Here is a 13,701-nt window from a genome sequence, read left to right on the forward strand (position 1 = left end):
CTGCTTTCCAGCCTTCCTGCCACCCCTGGTCTCCTACCCCTCACCCACCTCTCCTGCAGCTGTTGATCTGTCAGAACACGGCTCTTGTTTTAGATTCAGCTCCTTAGAACAAACGTTCCAAAGTAGCACGGGCTATGGTGAGCCCGTAGTGGACTTACCTGGCACAGGAGCGGGGCTGTAACTGCGATGCAGAACACGGTGAACTACAGCTGTTACATAGGTTTTTTTTTCAAATAGGCTTATAACCGAGATAATATTGTTGAAGGTATAGCCGTCCGGGTTTCTATTTAAAATATTTTTCGTTCAGTTGACTGTCATGGATAACGTATGTGTCTCCAACTTCCATTAGATATCACACATTTTCAGGATACTGTGGTTGTGGGCATTCACCTTACGACGATAACTTTAATATCTGAAATAAATAATTTAATTTACCCGTTTTTAATAATAGATTATATTTATCATGAATACTTTTTACGTAAGTGAACCTCCATTACAGATATATATATAGAGAGAGATATATATTTATGAAACAGACTTGGAATTATCGCCGTATGCGTTCAAGGTTAAATTTGTCTTGGTTCTGGCAGGGTGAGCGGACGGTAGCATATAAGCTGGGGCCGCCCGCGGACACCTCAGTCACTCCTGGGATAGTGGTGAGCAAGTAACTATTGGTGACCGACCACTCTCAACACAAGGGCCAGCTACAAGGTAATTTACAATTAGCATTTTCACCGAGAAAGTAAAAATAAAAATAGTATGCGGAGAGGCTATAGATATTTTCAAGAAACCTGTGATGTGGCTCCCTATTCGTTATTCCGCCGTGACCAATGGTCCGCCAGGATACTAGGCTGTCATTGCCTCGCTACATACAGGGTACATTCAAGCATTACAAGTGGTTTATAATAATTAATTACGTAATAGGATAAATTTGTGACTATAACCCTGCTTAACTTGGGGCCATGATGGACTATGGCTCGTTGGGGCACCTGTAATGCGAGCGAATTTGGTGTGATATTGCTCCTGTAGAAGTATTAATACTTCAATAGAACTAAACAAACAAGATGAACTCTTTACAGAAGAACGATTCATGTAGTTGTAACGTTATGGAGCAGTTGTGTAGTGGTAAAGGCAGAACAGTGGTGAGGCCACCAAACTCGTTTTTATTGGGATTTCCAAGAACCACATTCACAACATCCTGCCAAACCAGACTCTCCAAGGTCTTAAGATTTATACTATATATATATATATATATATATATATATATATATATATATATATATATATATATATATATATATATATATAATTATATATATATATATATATAATTATATATATATAATTATAATATACATACGCATATACTCACACGAGTAGTTCGTACTGGCGAAAGGAGATTATATCAGTAATCGCCGTTGATAGGATTGATTTTGGTGTGTCATGAGACCTCGTCACCCACAAGTGGAGTGTAGAGGCGCTGATCACTGGTTGAGGTCACCACACACACATGGTTCTCATTCACAAGTGGTTCCAGTCAATTTCCACTGATCTTAGCGTGAATTGGCTTTTTAAAATTGAACTAATCCTTACAGATGTTGACATTTGGAACGAATTTGAAAATCTTTGATTCTACTAAGTCTTTTAACGTAATAATTTCGTTTAAAACTATTTCCAGTTACCTAAATGATTAAAATTGTCTCATACTAAATGAAAACAGCAGAATGATCGTCCAGTCCTAATATATATATATATATATCTGGATACTCATACCTGCCTTTTTCTAGAATAATGTCTCAATTATGTAGATTTTTTCCGGATATTGCTTTACTTAGAATGAGAATACACATTATCATTCAGCTCTTGATAGCCCTGATCAATAATGTGTTGATGGTAATGATTATAGTAACCTGTCCTCAGGCTAGACTCGTCTAGCCGGCGGTCGACGCCAAAGATACATTCATCAATTTGAACGTACTGCGTGTTCAAAACTTTTATGTTCACGAATATAAATTGGGGTCTGTTTGAAATTAGTGGTAAGGAATTAAAAAGGTAAGGAATGTAGTGAAGGGGGAAGGAAGGTGGTGAAGAGTAAGGAAGGAAGGAAGGCGGTGAAGGGTAAGGAAGGAAGGAAGGAAGGAAGGAAGGAAGGAAGGTGGTGAAGGGGAAGGAAGGAAGGAAGGAAGGTGGTGAAGGGGAAGGAAGGAAGGAAGGTGGTGAAGGGGAAGGAAGGAAGGAAGGAAGGAAGGAAGGTGGTGAAAGAAATATTTAAATATTTACAAATATTTACACTATTTGGACAACCCGTCCTCGACTCAAGTCCATTACATCCAGCGGTCGCCCCCACAGACGCATTCATAAATTTTAACATGTTGTTCATTGAAAACAAGAATTTTCTCAAATATAAATTAGTATTATAATATATTAGCATATTGTGCATATATAGGTTAGGTTATGTTAGGTGTTTAGGTTCGGTTGGCGATTATTTGCATTTGTAGTACGTGGGTGAAGCATTTATAGGGAAGTGGTTCGAACAAAACTCGTCAGTGAAGCACTTGTTCCGGAAGTGTTCGAACGAAATCAGTTGTGAGTAGTGTGTAAACCGTTTTTCATTCATAAACAGGGGGTTTGGCGGATGCATGGAATCACTTTTGTATCTTTGTTTGGAGGACGGGCTGGCATTTACAGAGATGCGATTCGAGCAGAAGACTTAAACGAAGCACTGTTCGAGAAATGTCCATACGTCGTCAGTTTTGAGTCGTGTGTAGGGTGGTTTTATTCATTAACAGGAGAGTTTAGGCGGATGGATTAAAACGAGCATTTGATCTTTGATGATCAGACTGGGTTGGTTTATATGCAATGTTTACGTCTATGTTTTGTAGACATTCTTTATTATCATCGTTATAAGGAACGATACATTTAATAGTCTTTATTTGTGATAGGCTGCACTGAATAAAATGATTTTATGAAAAAGGTTGATCAGTAAAAAAAACTGGTTAGTGGAGAACTCTTAAATTTGACTTATATTTGTATTTATATTTTATGTTTTCGGGATGAGTAAAATCTCTACTTGATCAAGGAGTGAAAAGGTGTCAATATACGAAATTTGAGTAAATAGCTTTCCTGCTTAAGATGAGACTTTCACTGCAGTCTTCTGTATATAGCTTCTCATAAGATTATGTCTGTTAGATGTTGTTGTTTTAGATTCAGCTACTCAGAACAAAAGTTCCAAGTAGCACGGGCTACTTTGGTGGTGGTGGTGAGCCCGTAGTGGACTGACCTGGCACAAGAGCGAGGCTGTGTGGTCTGTAAGAGATTGGGGCCAGACGCGTGAGGCAAGCCTAGCCAAACTTTGCAGGGTAACTGGTCTTTCAACAGGGAAGGTCATTGGTGGGTCGGGATCGATGCCCATACCTTTTATGTCATGATGGGGAGGGAAGTTAGGGAAGAATAGGAAAGGTGGAGAAACTTACTACAATGCCGTAGTGCTTGAATGACGGTGAAGGAAAGACCCAATTTATGTTTAAGTGTATTAAAAACCAAATTTTCGGATATAGCCTACTTCCTGTCTCAAGATAGTGTATATAATGTTCATTGTATTGTATACAGTATCTTGAGAAAGGTTGTAGGTTACATTCAAAAATTTGTTTTTTTTTTAATACACTTTAACATAAATTGGATTCTTCCTTTCACTTGCAATAGGGTCGAATGTGTTGAAAGACAGAGGAAGATGGTGAAGGGTTGGTAAAGTGGCCGAAGAAGAGGGTAGGTACATAATTAGGATGATTACAATGTAAAAGATAGTGAGTACTGAAGATAGTTACTGTAATAAAGATAGTGAAGATAATGTGAAGTTACTGTACAATGAAGATGTAGCCTCCGTCACCAAAGCCACGCCGGATACCCTCCTCCCCCTTCCTCAACCTTTTAGTAATAATATATATAAGAACAATCACAAACATGTGATTTAGTTATGCATATGTACCAACGAGGAGAGAGTAAAAATAGTATCACCCATGGGGAGACACCTCCCGTCATGCAGGGTGCAGTCGCACCTCCACAGATCTCCAGTATCAGCTCTTGATACTGGTAATGGCTCAAAAGGGCCACCACTTACGGGCTATTCATGCCCGTGCCACCTTTTGGGTGGCTTAATCTTCATCAATCAATCAGTATCACCCATTACTAGTCATGCCACATACTACATACAGAACCCTCCTGCAAAGTCGGGCGAGTGGAAAGGTTAAGAGTTCTACTAACGCAGGACAAATGCGCCTGGGGGGGATGGAGGTTATTTCGCCTAATGCCTCTGTTCACTTATAGCATTAAATATGTACCCGGTAGTTAGGAAACTGTTGTGGGGGTTGCATCCTGGGGAAGGTCAGAAGATGACCTAGGAGGATCTCGATAAGCCTAACAGGCTTTCTGTCCCTATCTGGGGAATCATAATTTGACCGATAGCCTCGCCCTTCTAATTTGGCTATAGTGTACTTCTTCAAAATTTTTATACACGAAAGCGCTTAGAGATTTTTAGTTTCTCTTTCCTTAGTGGTGAAGGGTAAGGAAGGTAGTGAGGGGTAAGGAAGGTGGTGAAGGGTAAGGAAGGTAGCGAGGGGTAGGGAAGGTGGTGAAGGGTAAGGAAGGTAGTGAGGGGTAGGGAAGGTGGTGAAGGGTAAGGAAGGTGGTGAAGGGTAAGGAAGGTGGTGAAGGGTAGGGAAGGTGGTGAAGGGTAAGGAAGGTGGTGAAGGGTAGGGAAGGTGGTGAAGGGTAAGGAAGGTGGTGAAGGGTAGGGAAGGTGGTGAAGGGTAAGGAAGGTAGTGAGGGGTAGGGAAGGTGGTGAAGGAAAAGGAAGTTTGCAGATAAGGTACCCAGTACTCACCTAGTTGTGCTTACGGGTGTTGAGCTCTTGCTCTTTGGTCCCGCCTCTCAACTGTCAATCAACTGGTGTACAGATTCTAGAGCCTACTGGGCTCTATCATATCTACATTTGAAACTGTGTATGGAGTTTGCATTCACAACACTGCTTAATGCATTCCATTTCTTAACTACTCTGACACTGAAAAAAATACTTATAATGTCTCTATGGCTCATCTGGGTACTAAGTTTCCACCTGTGTTCCCTTGTTCGTGTTCCACCCGTGCTAAAGTGTTTGTCTTTGTCCACCCTGTCAATTCCTCAGAATTTTGGGGAAATTCTCTGCCTGAGAATTTTGTAGGTGGCATCATGTCTCCCCTTACTCTTTTGCCTTTCAAGGACGTGAGGTTTAGCTCCCTTAGCCTTTCCTCGTATCTCATTCCTCTAAGTTCTCTGACTAGTCTGGTAACATACCTCTGAATCTTTTCTAACTTTGTCTCGTGTTTAACTAGGTATGGACTCCAGGCTGGAGCTGTATTTTCCAGGATTGGTCTGACATAAGTGGTATACAAGGTCATGAACGATTCCTTACACAAGTTTCTAAAGGCAGTTCTTATGTTGGCCAATCTAGCATATGCCGCTGATGATATCCTTTTGACGTGTGCTTCTTGGGACAGGTTCGGTGTGATATCAACCCCAAGATCTTTCTTTATTTGACTCTTGCAAGATTTCACTTCCCAGATGGTACCTTGTGTTCAGCCTTTTGCACCAGTGGTGTAAGGGTGGTGATGGTGGTTACAGAGTTGAAGACAGTATTTAGTGAAGATGGTTACAGTGGTGAGGATGGTAGCGTGTATTGAAGATGGCTACAGTGAAAAACATAGGGTGTAATGAAAGGTGTAGCCTCCGTCAAGTAAAAAAATAAGCTAGACTATTTGCAAATTTAAGTAAAAAAGAAAAACTATGAAAAAATTTAAAATACATTTACAAACGTGATAAGTAATACAAGTAATTACCAAAGGAGCCAAGCATGGTATTAAATAAAGCTGATTTTACTAAGATACGTTGGTTGGCGAGGCTTCCACACGCCGCCAACTTTTTATTATTATTATTATTATTATTATTATTATTATTATTATTATTATTATTATTATTATTATTATTATTATTATTATTATTGCCCTTCCCACAACTGACTCATCTTTTCATTTATCTTCAATACAACAAATTGTTTGTAAACTTGCATTCTGGAGTCTTTTAGACTTACAGTAATATGTAGTTAGATGTTTAAATGCTTAAATTATCAAGGCCTAGATAACGGAAGATGATCAGATATAAAACTACTGTGTCCATCTGTCCGTTGACGTAGGCAAATGGAAAGCCTGGCATTTCAGTACTTGCTGGTACTAGATACATGAGAGGATGAGGGAAGTCAGAGCGCCTGTAACTCTCCCTATACTGATACATGTCACAATAGTGTAATAAAGTGAACAGATGTGTTCTCTTGTATTATTACGTCAAGCATCTATGCGTAGATGTTTCCTTGTAGTATACAATAACGTGTGCAGCAACAGTTTATTTGCCTGCAGGATGTGGTCGTTTTTAGCGGTGGTGGTAGTAACGGTGGCGACAGTGGTTACTGCCACTCCGAGGGAACGAAGACAGGCTGGTGACGAATGCTTCTGGTGGGAGCCGGGCTGCACCACCCCAGTTGATCCAACTAAAGACGGCACTGGGAACCCAGCCGAACCTGTATCTGTCGAAACCCCAGTGCCTGTGGAGCGCGTCGTGGGAGACGGCAACTATGCAAGCTGCAATGGTGGCGAGGGCAGCTGTGTGCCCTACTACCTGTGCAAGGAAGGCGATATCATTACCGATGGAGCTGGACTCATCGACATAAGGTAGGCCGCAATCTCACTGTATAAACCACCAATTCTGCTTGTATACCAGAAATTTTAGCCAAATATCCCCACTTTGCTAACTGTAGGTAGTAACTACAACTGTAATATAATGTATTAATGATAGACTGTAATGATACTAATGTACTAATGATAGACTGTAACCTATCCACCGCTGCCCACTGGATGGGGGGGGGGGGGGGCGGTGTGCATGACAAACATATCAATTGTGACACTAGCTCTCCACATATGTCAGTTACTTAATTTAGACACTGTACTTGTGGTCGATCTCGAACCCAGTGTTGATGTGACGACTTATACTGAATTTTGTAACTAGTTCACCAAGAGTGTAACTTGCTTAGCTAAATGAATTGTAGGGTTCAGTCCCTGAGCCCATTATGTGCCTCTGTAACCCTATCCACTACCGCCCACAAGATGGGTATGGGGTGCATAATAAATGAATTAAACTGAATTGATAGACCTCAAACTATATACAGTACTTAAAACTTCCAATTCTATACATCTGCCACAGATTTGGAGGGAACACCACCGCTTCTCGGTCGAGTTCCGAGTGTCCACAGTTCCTGGACGTGTGTTGCAACAACCCACAGAACACAGTGCCCCCTACTCCCATACCCTACACTTCCGACTGTGGTCGCCGTAACCCTCAGGGAGTCAACGCTCGCATCCTCGGCTTCAAGGTTAGTTTATATCTTAAACACGGAATGTCTGTAAGAAATGTAGTTACCTAATATAAGTCTTCCTATCCTGGACTTTATACACTTGTCCGGGTATTTAGGGTATTTAAGCTGTTTGATCATTTCCTGGGCGTCTCCAGGAAGTGGTTGACCCCTTATGTCACACTTGTTTCTGTCCTCAACCGTCAAGTTTACCTTGTGCACAGTCACCATTAGCACTTTTCTTTCACATACATCAACCAGTGTCAATTAATCTACACATGTCCAAGTTTCTGCTGTAAGAATTGTGTTACCATACGTCGCGTTTTATAAACTCGATTTATACGTTTCATTCACTATTTTCAGCGTCCTGGAATATTTATCTTTGCCTCACTCGTCACCCGGTCCAACCACTTGGGGTGGACGGTAGAGCGACGGTCTCGCTTCATGCAGGTCGGAGTTCAATCCCCAATCGTTCCAAGTGGTTGGGCACCATTCTTCCCCTCCCCCCCCCCGTCCAATCCTAAATCCTTATCCTGACCCCTTCGCAGTGCTATATAGTCGTAATGGCTTAGCGCTTTTCCCCCCTGAAAATACCCTTCACGCGTCACCCCATTTATATATACAGTTTACAGTCACGGGAACATCACACAAGCCTAATATTTCCTACAATAAATAAAACCAGTTGCCCTTTACATAATTAACTTTAAACACGTGATTCAATTCCTCTTAATAGTATTTAATATTTCACCAAATCCATATACATTCATTAACATCCAGAGTAATACTCTCTTCACTGTATCAAAGGTCATAAATGTTGTATAGACCTTTTTACCCGCCTCGACACAGTATATGATCCATACAACTTTTTCCACTATGAAAAACACTACTTCCACTATCTTGAGATGATTTCGGGGCTTTTTAGTGTCCCCGCGGCCCGGTCCTCGACCAGGCCTCCACCCCAGGAAGCAGCCCGTGACAGCTGACTAACAACCAGGTACCTATTTTACTGCTAGGTAACAGGGGCATAGGGTGAAAGAAACTCTGCCCATTGTTTCTCGCCGGCGCCTGGGATCGAACCCAGGACCACAGGATCACAAGTCCAGCGTGCTGTCCGCTCGGCCGACCGGCTATGGAGAGAGTGCTATGCCAGTGTGACAACAAGGGATACGAGGACAGGGAAGGAACGGTACCCAACCACCTGGACAAACGGGGATCAAATGCCTACCTACAAGACGGGGATCACGCTGGACTTGTGATCCTGTGGTTCCGGGTTCGATCCCGAGCGCCGGCGAGAAACAATGGGCAGAGTTTCTTTCACCCTATGCCCCTGTTACCTAGCAGTAAAATAGGTACCTGGGTGTTAGTCAGCTGTCACGGGCTGCTTCCTGGGGGTGGAAGCCTGGTAGAGGACCGGGCCGCGGGGACACTAAAGCCCCGAAATCATCTCAAGATAACCTCAAGACACAAGACCCGTCTACAGACCAATCAAAGTGATTGATTGATTGATAAAGATTAAGCCACCCAAAAGGTGGCATGTTCATGAATACCCCGTAAAATCAGAGTGGTTGGGTTATCCCTGAAGTAGACTCCTTTCTCTATAGTTCTTGCACGCAACATTCACAATTATTTTAATACACTGTAAATGTATAATCACAGCTCTTTTTTCCTGTCATCTGACACTACCACTTTCCTAAGCTTTCTGGCAAATAATTTACACATATTGCATTTCCCATTCTCTGCTGTCCCTAATTTTCCTGCATATGCCTCATTATGGTTGCAGCTTTTCCATACTATACATAGCACTCTCATTGTCTACCATTCATATATAGCCTTATACTTCGTATTAGTAATACACAACACTAACTGAAGACCTTTGTAACCATTATTATTTACTGCTGGAACGCCAGGTGCATCCATAATGCAATTTGAAAAGCCTATTCTCACTTTATGATTCAGATCGCCCTAAACAATAACTACAATATTTGTGGATCGAGTAAATCTTGCTCTAAATTACTCCACAAATTCTAATTTTCACTTACTACATGGAACAAATGCATTCACCACATCCACCTTAACACTTATTCAGATCTAGTTTGTAAACAAGCTTCTTAAATTCTGCACTGAGAAGTTATTACTCGCAGTTCTCCGCGTTGGGGAAGATAAGAGTTGTAACCTATCATTAGGTAGAGCTTCTTTGTCGAACCATAACATATAATACAATTTCGTTATACATCTTTAAAAATTTGTTTGACATTGTTTTAATGACATAAGATTTTGCCTACATTAGACATGGGTTTTAGAATAAGCTATGCAACTTGAATTAAAGTTATAGGTCAGCATATTCAGTTAGTTTAATGCGGGTATGTTAGGGTTGTGGGGACTATTGCGTATTACTATTACTACAACATAAGTTTACTCTGTTAACTTATGTTGTAGTTATCTGTTGATATAAAAACCTTGCTACAATGTACCCTTTCATCTTACCTGATATGTTAGATTAAGGACCTGCCCGAAACGCTTTGCATGCTAGTGGCTTTGCATGAATGTAAAAATACCAAGCTTATGTAATCTCACCAACCCATTGTTCTTCCTTGCAAATAAATTATTATTATTATGGTACAAGCAGCTAGCCTCGTACAGACTAGAATAGGGGACTGATAAGTTTGGGCTTGCGCCGCCCTAGCTCTATAAAACAAATGTAGGCTTGTATGGCTGTGTGGAATATGAAGTAAGTAATCGAAGAACACAAAATATAATCAAAGTCTTTAAGCATAAATGAAAAGAGCAGTCATTTACTTCAACGCCTACTCGCCGAAGCCGTAAGTGTTGCCAAAACTTAAATCTTAAAATAGAACTGGGAAAAATCATCAGAGTAAAAGGGGGGGGGACTTTTGACAAGCCGCTGCTTCCTGTCCTCATCGAGGCCACTAGTGTGTTAGTGGCCCTGAGGTAAAAATTCATGGAAACTTAATAATATCAACAAAATCGTTAATGTTTGTATACTTATGTCTCATGTGATTTATTCCTCTCAACAGGATAACCAGGCGCAGTTTGGCGAGTTCCCGTGGATGATTGCGGTCCTGAGGCAGGAAGAAGTGGTGATTGACAAGCCTGTTAACCTGTACGTATGTGGAGGTTCACTGATCCATCCTTCTATTGTGCTCACCGCCGCCCACTGCGTCGCCTCTTGGGAGGCTGGCGTGCTCAAGGTCCGGGCTGGAGAATGGGACACCCAGCGTACCTATGAACTCTTCCCTCACCAGGACCGTAATGTGGCCAGGGTCGTCGTTCACCAGGGCTATAAGTCTGGTCCTCTCTTCAATGACTTTGCCCTCTTGTTCTTAGATCAACCATTTGAGTTGGCGCCCAATGTTGATACACTATGTCTCCCTAATCAGGACCAGAACTTGCTTGGAACAGAGTGCTGGGCGACAGGCTGGGGCAAAGATAGATTTGGAAAGGAAGGAGAATTCCAAAATGTTTTGAAGAAGATTAAACTGAGTCTTACTCCCAACGATAAATGCCAAGCTGCTCTAAGAACTACTAGGTTGGGTAAATTTTTCAATCTGGACAAATCTTTCAACTGTGCGGGAGGTGAAGCCGGGTTAGACACGTGTAAGGGTGACGGTGGTTCCCCACTGATGTGCCAGGTAGCACCCAACAAGTTCGTGCAGGCCGGCATCGTAGCATGGGGCATTGGATGTGGAGAAGGTGGCATCCCAGGCGTATATGCCAACGTGCCCTATGCCAGCAAGTGGATCAAAGATACAGCAAATTCAGTACTACCTGAAATGAAGGTCACCGTTGGAGATTACTGGGATTATATACCATCGTAATTTTGCACATGTACGAGTATTTTAGCCATGTAAAGTAAGGAGCGTACCTCCCGACTGAACAAGCCAAGATGCTTGCGTTAGAGCCATATTTAAACCATATGGTAAATGTCTGGGAAGACAGGAGTTGGTAGTGTAGAACCATCCTGCGTAGCAACAGCACGGTATTGACCCCCACAGGAAAATTAAACAATCTTTGGTGTCGAATATCTAAGATTCCAAAATTATATTTATAACTGTCACGTGGGACAATAACAGTTGTGTAGGTTTTTGTCATCAGGTGTATGACAAAATACTCCTGATGACAGGTGTATGACACAGGTCCAGGTCCACAATGATGGACCTGGACCTGTGCTGATGAACCTTGAGTCTAGTGTCCTGACATATATTGGCAACATCAAATTGTCCAGGTCCCTGCATGTTCTATATTTAAGCTGAATATATTTATGTAAATAAACAAAAAAATATTAATGCAGTATTTATTTATTCCAGTGCATGGTCACTTTGAGAGCACACCCTGAGACACTATGACCTTACCATATTTCAAAAGCTGTATTCTCTCAATAGTTTTTACTCTTCTTTTTTCTTATTAACAAGCTTAGGTATGCATAGCAATGTGCTGCTACTCTATTCTATATGAAAGATTACACAATGTAGATAAAAAAACTAGCTATAAGTTCATCTCTTCATAAGCTTCCGATAAAAAAGTAAATATTTCCGCTGGAAATTAATTTCTCCAATCTCTGCGTCATAGAGGAATTAGACCAAAATTAAATCTCCAATTACTGCTAAATAGTTGTTCTTGACCTTTTCTGCATCTTGAACTCCTTTAATTATGAAAGCAGTGAAAAAGCATATTTTAGTAACCAAAGATAATCTAAAATAGGGTAGGTTAATCCACCAAAATATATTATTTGTATAGAATAATCGATAGAAAGACGAGTCTATACTCTAGTTTTCCTGACTAGAGTACAAATTGTGTATGTACATTTTATCAAAAACGAAAATCCGAAGTGATTATAATATATATTTAATGCAATACTACCAATAACAAGGTCCCTTCTTACTAATTCTCATAAGGAGAAAAAATAAAGTGGTAATAAAGAACAAATAGGCCACAACAAATAAATGTGCATTCCAGAAATGCTGGCAGTTTTTTTTCAGGGATATTCCTGCGCGGGCCCTAAGCCTCTGGCTGGCCCACTGGGCGGGCCCTAAGCCTCTGGCTGGCCCACTAAGTGTTGCTTGTTTCTGTTTTACTTGGGCGGAGTATGAGTATTTATGACTCGTATGGTCGCTTCAGTAAGATTTTGTCATATGTGTTTAACAACTTCTTCTGCTCTGTTGAATCTAAGTTGAAATCTTAATGGGTTAGTAACTGTGTATGCTGGCAGGTGATGAGTCTAATAGCAAACGACCAATTGGTATCGAGGGTTGAGAATCTCTCTGACGCCGAAGTTTTTTTTTAATTATTATTTTCTACCACAGACGTGGCCACACATTTACAATGCTAACCAGCATATATACATTTTCTTCTGTCCTCCATGGACAGGGGTAAGAGATTTGTCAAACATATAGTTCAGGGATTTATTGAACAATCAACACAGAAGGCGATTGTAGTGTTTTTAAAATGCTAGGCTAAGCTACATAGGTAAATACATAGATACACAGATTTACGTCTGCCCTACATAAAGTGTTCGACGTGTCTTTTACATTGTGTCATTAATGTGCATTTACAAAGGTGAAATGTAATTCTGATCAGCTTCCACATATACTTTATACACATACATACACACACATATACATAGATACATACATATATACATACATACATACATACATACATACATACATACATACATACATACATACATACATACATACATACATACATACATACACTTGTCTCTTTTACTCTGACAGGGCGAGATAGCTGATAGAAAAACTAGTGTGCAATTAAGAACTTAACCACTGAAGGTGATTAAGATGCTTTTACAAGCTCAGGTTATATAGTTACATCACATACATACATTGTATAATTGATACATTACATGGTCAATCTAGGGTACATGGCAAATATATCATCAAGTGTTCCAGTACTCATATAGTAGTTACAGAGTTCAGCATACCTCAGCCCAGGAGGGTGAAAGTCAGTCAATATGGGACATTCTACAATATAGGGCCAGGTCCCTGGAGTGTAATCCCTCTGGTCATATTATCTTGTGCAGGTACACCTGTGGACTGTCCTGTGGAGGTACACCTGTGGACTGTCCTATGGAGGTACACCTGTGGACTGTCTAGTGGAGGTTCACCTGTGGACTGTCTTGTGGAGGTACACCTGTGGACTGTCCTGTGCAGGTACACCTGTGGACTATCTTGTGGAGGTACACCTGTGGACTGTCTTGTGCAAGTACACCTGTGGACTGTCTTGGTGAG

At 41.1% G+C, this 13,701-nt stretch overlaps 1 protein-coding gene across 1 annotated transcript; it reads left to right on the forward strand.

Moving 5' to 3' along the window:
* Positions 1–590: 590 nt before the first annotated feature.
* Positions 591–11,736, forward strand: LOC123769526 (phenoloxidase-activating factor 2). The gene is made up of 4 exons (XM_045760738.2): positions 591–711; positions 6,444–6,755; positions 7,285–7,453; positions 10,468–11,736. The coding sequence occupies exons 2-4, from the start codon at positions 6,445–6,447 to the stop codon at positions 11,266–11,268; spliced, it is 1,281 nt and encodes a 426-aa protein (XP_045616694.1). The 5' UTR covers positions 591–711; position 6,444; the 3' UTR covers positions 11,269–11,736.
* Positions 11,737–13,701: the final 1,965 nt, after the last annotated feature.

Source organism: Procambarus clarkii, chromosome 63 (genome assembly GCF_040958095.1).
Source record: "Procambarus clarkii isolate CNS0578487 chromosome 63, FALCON_Pclarkii_2.0, whole genome shotgun sequence".
NCBI classification, from domain to species: domain Eukaryota; kingdom Metazoa; phylum Arthropoda; class Malacostraca; order Decapoda; family Cambaridae; genus Procambarus; species Procambarus clarkii.